Consider the following 12,645-nt stretch of genomic DNA (forward strand, 5'->3'; position numbering starts at 1 on the left):
AATAACAGACTTTCTTCAAGTGGTTTTGCCCACAATCCAAACTAAAGTTTTGTTGAATGCCCTGTCAAGCTGCATTGTCATTTACACAAGAAGGATTTCTGAAATAGTTTCTTACTAATAAATTGTGTACCTATTTTAATCATTTCCAGAGCAGTTGGTCCTCACTGTCTGAAGTACATAAAGCCCTTCAGTCTCAAGAGCTTTAAAACTAGGATTCTGTTTGGCCTTTGCTTCTACTCTACTGAGTTGGCCTGAAAAAAATTACACTGGTAAAAAGAAGTAGGGGTTACTACAAACCTTTTTCACTTATTAACTGTCGTGCAACTTCCTGTTGGAATTTCTCTAAACTCTCCAAGTCATCTTTCATATGGAAAAGTATGAGAAAAGGAAGGCCTTCTTCTGTCAGTTCCTGCACACAAAGCAAACAACAGAACTCACTTGCTTAAGTGCCCTTAACAAACGATTCTAGCAATTTTCATATTCAGTGAGATCTCTACTTTAAACACAGCTGAAAAAAAACCCAGGACTAAAGGCCTTAACTGCTGACCCTTCATCTAAGGGTTATACAGTTAACCATGTTTCCTTCCTCTGTCATAATCAACAGATAAAACACAAAGGTATTTCATTACCCACATTTCAGTAAGGGATACACTTGCACTGGAATACTTGCTCAAAAGAAATAGCCCAATTCTGAGAAAACACATCATATTCATAGAGACAGCAATATGGCCTAAACAGCACAGCATTAAATGCTGTAAAAAGCTCAGGGTGTACTCTAGACCCAGTCCTTGGTTCATGCAGTAAGTTGGAGTTTTCTTAGCATAACACAATGAATAAGTATTTTTAAGTAACTCCATCCTAAAAATAGAAAGAGAGGGAAATAAGAAAGCTAACGACAGCTGCATCAGTTATGATGAAGTACTGTTCTTTGGCATTAAGTGCATCCTGACTTGTCATCTGTATAACACAGTTATTAAATGCACGGGCTAGTATATTACTACAATTGATAAAGAAACAAAACCCTTTATTAAACAGGCAAGCTTCAGTTCCTCACAGAAATGCATTCTTGCAGCCCAAGTTCTATTTAAGTATCTCTGTTCAGGGACAGCTGAACGTAGGAAAACCCTGAATAATTTATTCAGGATGTTTCCCAAACAAAATATGAACGACACGCATTTGCTTGCTTCAATAGTGATTTTTAGGCACCTTTGAATATCAGCTCAACTCACTACAACCCAACTGAAGAAACAACCATTTATAATCTAATCAATGCCTACAGTCTTGCCTATCTTTCATTTGCACAACTGGTGTAAGAAGGGTTGCCACTTCTTTGATTCTAGCCAGTGTCAGAATAAAATCTATGTTTTTGGATAAATATAGCACTCATTTGTTCTGCCACCAAACAGAAGAGATTCTTCAGTTATTTTTTATATGCAGTAGGTTGGAAGAAATGCTTTTCATCTGTACCAGGAGCCAGCCAGTTACACAGTGTACATGAAATGGCTGTCATTCTCCCTTTAATGAAGTCTTTCAGGTAAGTTGAAGCTTGTTTTTTTAACAGCAGATTGCAAAGACCCTCATAACTTCAGTGCTCTTGATGAAATCCACGCTTCCCAATCCATCCCTAAACCAATCACTACTCATATTTGCTCATTCTCAGTTTTACACACGTGAATTTGCCTGGATCTCAGCCTCCTCTCTTTCGTACCACTATGATCACGGTCTGTTTCCTCACTCGTTTCAGCAGGCACATTTCTAAAGGGAGAACCCTCAGGCAGATCTGGGTATTCCAGCTCCAAACTCCCCTTGTGTTTGCAAGCAGCTAAAAGGACAACTTCAGTGAGTTATAGTCACAAGATCAAGTACCCCTAGCAGGCTGTTAGGATGGCTGGCTTGAGAGCCTTCCTAATTGTGCCCTTAACTGGTTTCTATAAAGTACCTGCATTTGTTTGCTTTTCCATTCCAGCTTTCATAGCATGTCTTACTGATCAAGCCATGGCAAAGTAGAAGAGCTATTTCATTTGCTTTGGACTGCTCTATCAAAAGCTACCATCTCATTTGGCACTGAAAATATCCAAAGATCTTTTCCTTAGATTTGAGCTTCCAACTTCTGTATGTCTTTGAGAAGCTTTTCACCCTTTCAAAAATTTACAATTCAGCACCATTGTTAGACCACATGGTTCACTGCATTCATAGAACGTGGAACTAAACCAGCCTGATTACAGGTTAAACAGTGATTTCTCCTGAATGATATTACTGATCCCAACAGCCTTTTTTTGTCATGTAAAGAGACTGTCTCAAGAATGGACAGTCTTCTCAAGCAGAAGACCTTGCTTCAGAGTTCAGCTGCTATGTATTGTCTAAAGTCACAATGATGAACTGTTCAGATTAGGCATCTTGCTGGCTAGCTTGTCCATGACACCAGATAATGAAAGCAATAAAGAAAATGAGGGAAAACCCTACCTGTGGTTTACAGAGGCTAATTCTGATTTTAAAAATTAATTTAAAGTCTGTGGTAAAAGTTTTGTCTGTCCCATTTATACAGTATTCTAGTGCCATAAACACAGCTCAACAGTCACAGCACTTCATATTTTTACCCTTTAATATTGTGCAGTATGCATTAAGAGCCCATTTAAGTACTGTACCATTTCAGCAGGCAGAAGTACCTCAATTTTGGCATGTTTAATTTTGTTTGGGTACTGGCGGCACTGGAAGTTTTAAACAAATGTTGCTAGGCAAATCCTCACACTGGAGTTGTAAGTATGCGCCCAAGTAAACAGGAATCAAGGGTTGAGAGAACAACCAGAAAAACCACAACACAACACCACTGATAAACCTTGGCTTCTAAGGCTCGGGATCCAACTTCACCATGGGAAAAGTACATTTAAAATCCACTGCACACTGCTGAAGACATTAACATGTGGCATTGTTAAGATACTGAGTTGCAAATGAAGAACTAAAATTTGTTCAAATAACAGAACCTTCCAATAAAAATTGGTGGGGTTGATTAGAAGATGTACTTAAACCATTTTGTGCATCCTCTGTGTCGCGTACCCTGATGTGTTCTGTGTACCCAGAACAGCAGCGTTACGTACACTGAAGGCTCAGGATAAAAAAGTGTGCAAACTGAGAATGAATCATGACTGATCTTTTGGTTTTTAATCCAGTGTGGACAGCATGCTACAATCTATCAATTATGTACCTCACCTGGGTTTCTGGCAGATGCTGTGGATATGTACAAATACTCCTCCTGAGGTACTATAAACTTGCTGATTTTCTAAAGATTTTTTTCCTGTTGGTTATTTTTACAAAAACATTTGTAATATGAGTTGGAAATAGATGAAAGAGGAGTAAGTTACAAAAGAAAAGCTTGGAAAGAAAATAAGGATAGCAAGAAAAGAAGTATCTAAAAGATCGATCCCAAATTCCATCTCATGAATTACAGCTAAAAGAAGAAATGTGAAGGAAAGAGCATGTGAAGCTAAAAAGATTAAGAAGGTACCAGTGCTTAATCACAGACTGACACACTGCTGCCACCCCCCTAATCACATGGTTTTTTATGACAATTCCCAGAAGACTGGCAATTCCATAGCTGTTTCATATGCTTATTAGATAATGCTTTGGAACTGTTTTTCCTACTACTAACTTCAATATTAAATTTTAAAAACTAATTATAACAAAAGGATAGTTAACAACTATTTTACTCTTTCAAACTGTCATGGACATGCTGACACAGGTATTTTCTACCCTGACTGAAGCATTTTTCAAGGTCATTGTCCTGGGTTCAGCAGTAGCATAGTAGCTGGTGCAGTGCTGTGTTTTTGACTTTCAGCCCAGGAACAGCACTGATAACACTGATGTTTTTAGTTGCCACTCAGTAATGTTTACTCTGACCAAGGACTTGGTGATTCTCATGCTCTGCCAGGGACGAGGGGAAGCCAGGAGGAAGCAGAGACAGGACACCTGACCCAAACTGACCAAAGAGGTATTCCATACCACAGCATGTCATGCCCAGGATGTAAACTGGGGGCAGTTACCCGGAAGGGCGACATCACTGCCAGGGTTGGGCTGGGTATCAGTCAGCAGGTGGTGAGTGGGTGTGTTCTCTCCCCGTGTTATTTCCCTTATCATCATTATTATTATTGGTGGCAGCAGCAGTGGTTTGTGTTAAACCTTAGTTACTGGACTGTTCTTATCTCAACCCTCAACCCGTGGGAGTTACATTCTTTCGATTCTCTTCCCCATCCCTCCAGGAGCTGGGGGGAGGAAGTGGGGGAGTGCGTGAACAGCTGCGTGGTTCTGAGTTACCAGCTGGGCTTAAACCATGACAGTCATAATAGGCACAAAAGCACTTAAATAACATTTCTGTCTGGATCTTAATTCAATATTTAGTCATAACATCTATATAAACAATATATACTTACTTTAGATGAATAATACATTCTACTCAGGGTTTAACACCCCTATACATACTTATAGAATCATAGAACACAATCATAGAATAGTTTGGGTTGGAAAGAACCTTAAGATTATCAAGTTCCAACCCCCCTGCCACGGGTAGGGACACCTCACACTAAACCATGTCACCCAAGACTCCATCCAGCCTGGCCTTGAACACTGCCAGGGATGAAGCATTCACCACTTCTTTGGGCAACCTGCTCCAGTCACAGTAAAGAACTTCTTCCTTATATCTAACCTGAACTTCCCCTGTTTAAGTTTGAATCCATTACCCCTTGGTTCTGTCACTACAGTTCCTGATGAAAAGCCCCTCCCCAGCATCCCTATAGGTCCCCATCAGATACTGGAAGGCTGCTATGAGGTCTCCACGCTGCCTTCTCTTCTCCAGGCTGAACAGCCCCAACTTTCTCAGCCTGTCTTCATACGGGAGGTGCCCCAGCCCCCTGATCATCCTCTGAACTTGCTTACAGACACATACATTCCAACACAAATACATTCTTAGCATCTAAGTGTCCACACTCTATAATCTCTTACTTTGGAAGCGTACAAAGCTACTATAAATCTGCCTCTGGTGAGTTTCAAGTCTAACAAAAAAGCTCCAAAAGAATGAAGAGACATTACCTAATAGATAATTTCTGCCAAAAGCAAAGCATGTAGAAAGGCCTTCGGCATGGATTAGAGACCTTGAAAGAGATCATTTGGTTTTGAGAAAGAAACCCTAAAAACAGAATAGTAGAAAAATTTCTTACCTCCCCATTTTCAAATGTAATTTCTCGAACAAGTGGCACACATTTATCTTGTGTCCACGCATAAATCAAATCAAAATTGGTTAGTGAGCCTAAATACACCATATCTGGAGCATTTTCCTGTTGAAGAGAAAAACATACTGGCTGAGAAACAGTAAAAATGACTTTCCTACCTTCAAAGAAGATTACCTACGCAATAAAGCAACGGTGTCCATGTAAATACTGAAAGCCAATCTTATACCAATATTCAACCTTTGTGCATGCAGAATTTCTATTAACTATGTCACAGAAGTACAACAGGAAAATAAGTATTATGTGATTATTTATGCAGTCAGCTTCATTTTTTAACACAAATTAAGAAGAAATGAAAAGATACTTTGCTTCCAAATTTGGAATTCTTCTAATTTTATTATTAGATTATTACTAGGCTATTAAGACTTCTGTTCATTGAGAAATAGTATCTCTGTACTTGAAACTGGTATTTTATACTTGCTTTGCCAAAGAGATACGAATAAATAGTTTTCCTTGATTTGCTAGTGGTTTCAACTCTGATTTCAGCGTTTCCATCTCTAAACGTAATTACAATTTTGGTTAGCATGAAGCAAAGCACGACTTTGCAAGCTGCGGCCATGATTAAGCACATCTTAATTCAGAAACACCACATAAATTAGTTAACCTAATACATTCCAGTTTTGCAGAAAAAGGTTTGAAACTCCCCTCCCCCTGGTCTTTTTTTATCTATTTCTCATTTGCAAGCAACTCTTTCCATACCTTAAATTTGAGAAGGGAGCAGATTTTCAGATATGTTTCTAAAAAGCAATTCTTGCAGATTTTCTTCTCTACTGAATTTTTCAAGTAAAATTATGCATATGAAGAGTTTGTTAACATATGATTAATTGTACTAATTCCATTTCTTTTAATGAAGAGAACAGCTCTTAACCTTTGGGGGCTAGTGACAGGCAAGTGACAGAAAAATACTTAGTAACTGTCACTTGCTTTGAAAACCATGTAGTGCACCAGCTGATGAACTTCACAGATTAAGACTTTTACAGAACACAAAGTATCTACACACATAATGAGTTTAGTGTGTTTCTATGGGAAAAAAAAATACTTCTGGACACTGACATTTAAAATTACAGGTTTTATGCATTTAACTGTCAACAAACGAAATAAAGATCTCAAACATTTAGAAACACTAGTTTCTATGATCCTATTTCTCACACTACTTAGTGATGAAACAAAATTAAGATTTGAGATGCAGTAACATACCGAGTTATCTGAATATAGTCTCCATTTGTTCATGCTCACATATAGTGACAAAAAGCAGAATAAAATACATAGTTACACTTACCCCTGGTGGCTTGTAGATTACATTGTCTCCGCTAAATCTCTCTGCTTTTGAAATAGCCCTACAACAAACCAACCAGTAAGCATGTCTCGGTACAGACAAATGAAATAACTGAGATACCAAATACCATATTTTAGTCTGCTATCTTCTTTTACTTCAAAATTTGAGAAATAAAATCCTTGATCTTTAAAGTAAACTGTAAAGTGACTCCACAGAAACTTGGCCTGGCTAGATACAAGGGCATTAAGGAAGTCAGCAAGATTAGAATTGTGGACTAAAGGAATCAAAGTGCAAGTGATGAATGCTGGTACATTTTTGGGTAAGAGACCGTCAGAAAAATGTTAATGAAATTAACAGAATCATGTAATATGAAAAAAAATAATCTAAATTAAAAAAAACCACAAACACCTATTGTTAAAGAAGGAAAGTTGATTCTTGTTTAATTTACTCTTCCTGTGCCATGTTTACCCTAGAAAGTTACATCTTATCTACTCTGATAAAGAAGGGCTTTGAGGTGCTCTACCAGAACATGCAGTGAGCAAATGGATAGCAAATAAGCCCACACTGTCCATTTTACTCTCAGAAGAGGTCAAGAGAGCACAAGTCACAGCATGCATCTTCTAGCCATTGATGATATGGTATGCGTGTACTTTGAGAACACATGCAATTCCTCCTTGGTATTCAGTTCACTATGTCACCTTACTAAGTGTCTTTCCTGCCTCTGGAGTATTTTGCAATTCCTTAATCCCAATCATAACACAGTGCCCTGAAAGCTGCCAGGCTGTACCCTCAAAATTATCATCTCTTATTCAAACAAATGGGAACAGCTATGCATCCAACAGGAGACAGAAGATCTCAACAAAAATAAAGCCTTTCGCCAGCTTCAGATATGTAAAGAGGCCTGCCCTCTTCTCTCCCATTCCTTGCTGTTCCAACATAACTCATGTTGGTAAGACAGAGCTGACTGGCTGCATATGCCACAAAACAGTAAAATGAACTACGTGTTTTTCCTTTTAGCATAGGTTAACAGAAAGCATACCCAACCTCTGGTAAAAGTTAGCTAAAAAAAAACCACAGTTTGAAAAAAAAACACATAATTTAAAAAAAAAACCCACATAATGTTTTAAAAAAAACCCCATCATAATGCTTAACTCAAAGTCTTTCACTGCTTAAGAAGAAAGTGACGATATAAGAGCCACCTGCCTAACCACTGCTTGGTAAACCGATAATTTATAACAAAATGTGTGCCCTAGGGGTAAGCCTGTGGTGGACCCCCAAAGGTCCTCCACATCAGTAGCTGCAGTTGTTACTGATTTGCCTTCCCCACTCAAAGCTAACAAACTGGAAACACTTCAGTCTGCACTTTGTCTCTTCTCAAAGTGGTAACGTAGGTGAACATCTTGGAAGCACATAACCCTCCTGCCCCATTACTTGCTTGCTAACATGCAATTAAAACAGTTCCTAGATTAGTCACACTCTTTCATGAGCTACCTACAGTCCATCATAGCACCTTAAGAGAAAAAAATGTTTTTTTCTGCTGCTTGCTTTGGTTTTCTGCATTTGGCTTCCTATACTCCAGCTCAATGGCACAAGGCCATTCTCTTCCATGTCTACTAACATATACCCCTCTCCAGTTCTACTTTTAAAATCATAGAATAGTTTGGGTTGGAAAGGACCTTAAGATCATCTAGTTTCAACCCCTATAGCATGGGCAGGAACACCTCACACTAAACCCTGTCACTCAAGACTCTGTTCAACCCAGCCTTTAACACTGCCAGGGATGAAGCATTCACAACTCCTTTGGGCAACCCATTCTAGTGCCTCACCACCCTCACAGTAAGGAACTTCCTTATATCCAATCTAAAATTCCTCTGTTTAAATTTGAACCCGTTACCCCTTTTCCTACCACTACAGTCCCTAATGACCTCTAATAATCTCTTCATCAGTATCTCTCTTATCTCCTGCTTAGAAGTCTTCCTTCACTAATCTTGCTCTGCACTCACCTAAGATCTTAACAGAACTGTAAAGAACAGTTGATTTAAAAAACATTCTAAGCATCAAAATGATCTGCAACTAAGTACCATTTTAATACAGTTTAAAAATATGCTACTGCAAATACCTAAAGCCAGAATAATTTTTGCATAGCAGGGAACAGTTCTGTCTTGACAGATGTTGATGTAACTTCTTCCTGTTAAACTGATTGGTTTATTTTAGCTCACTAGAAGTTTGGACGTGACAGCTCACGTTACCTTGCATCTTCCAAACCAGATACCTGTTGAACTTTGTCCATAGCAAAACCAAAAGCCCCTCCCAGGGGCTGTTAGGATGCTCAATCAGAAGTGTTCAACTCATCAGTGTCAGCTCCCCATGAAACATTTTGATATATATATTTGGAAATAATCTGAATAGAAAATACTGCTATATAGTCAGCATCTCCCTCGGAAGTCTTTTCCCATATTATTTTTAGGAAGCTCAAGAGCCACAGCAACTCAGACATGAAAACATTTAGCTTCCAACGTCACTGTCTGGAAGGCCACACTGTCAAACACTGCCAGCTCCAGGCTAGAAAGGGGATGGGAGTCTGCAGAAGAGAATAATGACAAGCTTGCAATCTGTAGTTACATGGTCAGGTTACAAATAATTAAATTCTGATTTGTTCCATTATGCTTGCTTGCTCCTTATGCCTAGAGAAAAAACAAAAACCCAGAAAACCCACAGTAACTACCCCAAGAATGGTGTCTGTCAAACAAATGCTAACACTGAGTGGTGGGAGACTATTTCTTGTTATACATGGTCGACAAACATTAAATCAAAGATGAACAGACTCAAACAACAGAAGAGAGAATATTAAAGTACTGTTATCTTACTAAGGATTTTTTAAAAGCATTCTTGAAAAGAATGAAAAATCATAAGGGTGGTGCAAAAGTAATTTAAAATTCTAGTAACAACTCAGACTGGCTGCCCTGAGAATAAGCATGGATAAACAGATCAGAAAACATCTGAGATAATGGCCACTCTTTGGGGATAAGACTGACAGACCTACAGGCCACAGAATTACAAAATCTGTGTACAGATACATTGTTCTCTCACAGCCAAGGCTGCTTACACAGTCACAGAATACCTAACTAGGAACTGAAGGAAAGCCACACGTACTCCTGCACATTACAAATACTTCTCCCACTCCCAACACAAGGTCTTCTCCCCTGACATCAAGAGGAAATGAGCAAGTAAATACTGAATTGTTCTTTACAGGAAAAAAAAAAAAAAAAAAGGGAAATAAGAGGAGGAGGAAAAAAAACCCCACACTATAAAAAAAGAGGAAAAAAGCTACAAAAATTTATTTAAAGAAAAAAAATACGAGGTTAAAAACAAAGGAAATTTCTCATTCTGCTAAGATGATAACATTTTTATCAAAATGTTTTCTAACTCTTCTTACTTATTCTCCTTTCCCTTCAAAGTAGTAGATTTCTGGGACACAACTGTCTAGCACTACCCCCTAAAACCTTCCCAGTTACATTTATATTATATTGCCAGAGTGAAAAAAATAGAAATGAGGCAAAAAAAGAAAGTTGGATTTCACAGTAGACATTAAGGCTAGGAAGAGCCTTCTCCTCCTATCCTTTCTGTGTATTTAGCTGTTTAAGGTCTAATCTCTTCAGTTACGCTACACTGAAAGTATTAAATAAGTCCAATTATTAACAATGTATTAACATAATTTCAATAATGAAGTCATGCAACCAACAAAATTTAGAACTTACCCAAAGGCAGACAGGAATATGCAATCATCATGCAAAATATTCGCTACTCTTTCAAAGGTTCTGTAATTGTCAGTGTCCTTTTGCTCAAAATATCCAACAATATTTCTTCTGCTGCGCTGTAAAAACAAAGGTTAAATTATAACTTACCTCAAATTACCAGAAATCATTACTCCCTAAGGATATTCAATGCAGAGATGCCATTCATTCAACAGTCAATAACTGTGCAGAAGTAATTTCTTTTCCGCTTTCTCAATATTCAGAAGCATCCCTGTGAGTATTTTTTCCAGAGAGAAATACTAGAAGTGTCTTGTCAAACACAAGATACTCTTTTCAAATGATTAAAAGTAAAATAAAGTCATTTGGTAGTGAAGTTACCGTAACAAAATGTGGTTGAAAGTGATTATATTTGAATAATTTGAAATACTGGAAATGATCCAGTTTTCTATTCAGCTTAAAAATAAGCTCTCACAGTATTTCTTAATGGGAAAAAAAAAAAGTAAATATATTCTTCAAATACATTGTGTTTCACCACTCACCATTAAAAAAATAAATGTATATTTATCTAAAAGGAATAAAAATGGTAAGACTTACATCCAGAGAACTAATTTCCTCCATATCCTGGACCTCCCGAATAGGGTTACTCTTCTGCTGCCTTATATAATCTGCTATTGCTGTCACAGATCTCTGGCCCCTGTATTCTCTCTTCATCATCATTCCATTCCGAAAGAGTTTCAGGGTTGGGTATTTGCTTATCCTGTATCTCTGAGCTATATCCGCTAAAAAGAAATAAAGAAAACAAAACTAAACCCCTACAAATACAGAAAACCACTGAATATCTTACACATGTATATGTGTGCCCACAAGTGGAATCCCTGAACCAGTACTTCTATATCTTTAAACAATAACAAACTAATAAACCGCCCGTCCTCAAACAAACAAAAACCCAAACATACACACACTGCTACAGTGGAGAAAACAGACAGCAGCTACAGTATTCCTCACATGTACTGATCTTCATAAAAAATCATGACCAAAATCTGCAGTAAGCAAAGACTTGACTTGGTCAGCTATACTCATTTGGTACGCTTCCTGTTAACAACTGGGAAGTCCAATTTAAGAGCGTAACAGGAACATAAGAATCTCAAAAGCTTGCCAAATCTCAGTGACTTAATCCACCTGAGAAAACTTAAACTAAAATAGGCGCTGATTTTATTAAACTCGCTATGATTTTATCTCAGTTACATTGCTGGAAATATAACTGTTATGTCTCAAACTTTAGAGAACATGAACCCTGCAAAGTATTTCTTGAAACTGATGAAGGCCAGAAAACTTCTGTTACAGTTCTGAGCTGCTCAAGTTTTGAATAAACACAGATTTTCAGGTTTCTAAATGAAGGCAAATACCTTGCTGACCAACCAGCGTCAGCATTTCCTTCAAGGCTGGCCTTCATTCACATCTATACATGCAGCCCTGCCTTCTTCTAGACTTGTACCACACAGAACTTCATACAACAAAATAATGCGTAGCTGTGGTCATTCAGTGTAAGAGCACTAGCTATTTTCACCTTTATGTAACAGGTCAGTTATTTAAGTCCAAGTTATTTGTTCCCAACACTTGCAAATATAAAAGATGAAAAAAAAAATAAAAATGGAGAGAGGTTTTACAGTAAAATTAGAAAAGCAGTAAAGAAAGGCAAGCAGAAGCGATAAAGCCCAGTTTTCCATGAAACATGCATCCTGTACCCCTTATCTTCAAACACAACTCAGGCAATAATCTGGTTCTTTAATACACCCAGAGTACTTCAAGCATCCGTTTGTCCTTCTTCCACTTTGGTTAACCTCTGGGACATAGCAAGTTGCACCAGGTTCTGCAGCTAGCTCCCAGCAACACACTTGACATGGTGTCAGCTGAACATGGGACACAAGTGGGAAGTGGTTCATGGCATACCAAGCAGGATCATCAGCCCTAGGTTTTCACAGAAACCTTTTCTACAGCACAGGAACCGGGTTTGTTCACCTCCTATATCCAGCAATTGCTTTAATCAAATTTTGTAAGTACTTAATAGCTTTGAGCGCTCCTCCCCCTTTCTGTAGCTGAAGTTCAGCAAAAAGCCTCAAGGAGTTTTTATGAGGAAGGACTGGAGAAACGTGGTAACCAGATGCGTTTTAGATTCTTAGGGAAGTAAGACTAAGACCAAACAATAGAAACAAAGTGTCAAGTAGGACACAAGCACTTCCTTTTTGCTTTAGCTTTAATTATGATGCCCTCCTGCTCACTCCTCCCCTAGAAATGTATCTAGAAACAAAAAATCTCCCAGCCCCTATGAAAATGGTGT

At 38.1% G+C, this 12,645-nt stretch overlaps 1 protein-coding gene across 3 annotated transcripts in view; it reads right to left on the reverse strand.

Annotated features, from left to right (window-relative positions):
- Positions 1-12,645, reverse strand: part of ERP44 (endoplasmic reticulum protein 44) — a 54,933-nt gene that overhangs the window by 6,059 nt on the left and 36,229 nt on the right. For all 3 annotated transcript variants that reach the window (XM_062608936.1, XM_062608937.1, XM_062608938.1), the window contains exons 5-9: positions 10,902-11,086; positions 10,311-10,426; positions 6,556-6,613; positions 5,208-5,324; positions 298-409 (exon numbers count right to left, since the gene is read on the reverse strand). In XM_062608936.1, coding sequence (XP_062464920.1) covers positions 298-409; positions 5,208-5,324; positions 6,556-6,613; positions 10,311-10,426; positions 10,902-11,086 — 588 coding nt within the window. The remainder of the gene's footprint in view (positions 1-297; positions 410-5,207; positions 5,325-6,555; positions 6,614-10,310; positions 10,427-10,901; positions 11,087-12,645) is intronic.

Source organism: Pezoporus occidentalis, unplaced genomic scaffold, assembly GCF_034315485.1.
Source record: "Pezoporus occidentalis ecotype Australia unplaced genomic scaffold, CSIRO_AGI_Poc_V1 ctg132, whole genome shotgun sequence".
Classification (NCBI taxonomy): Eukaryota; Metazoa; Chordata; class Aves; order Psittaciformes; family Psittacidae; genus Pezoporus; species Pezoporus occidentalis.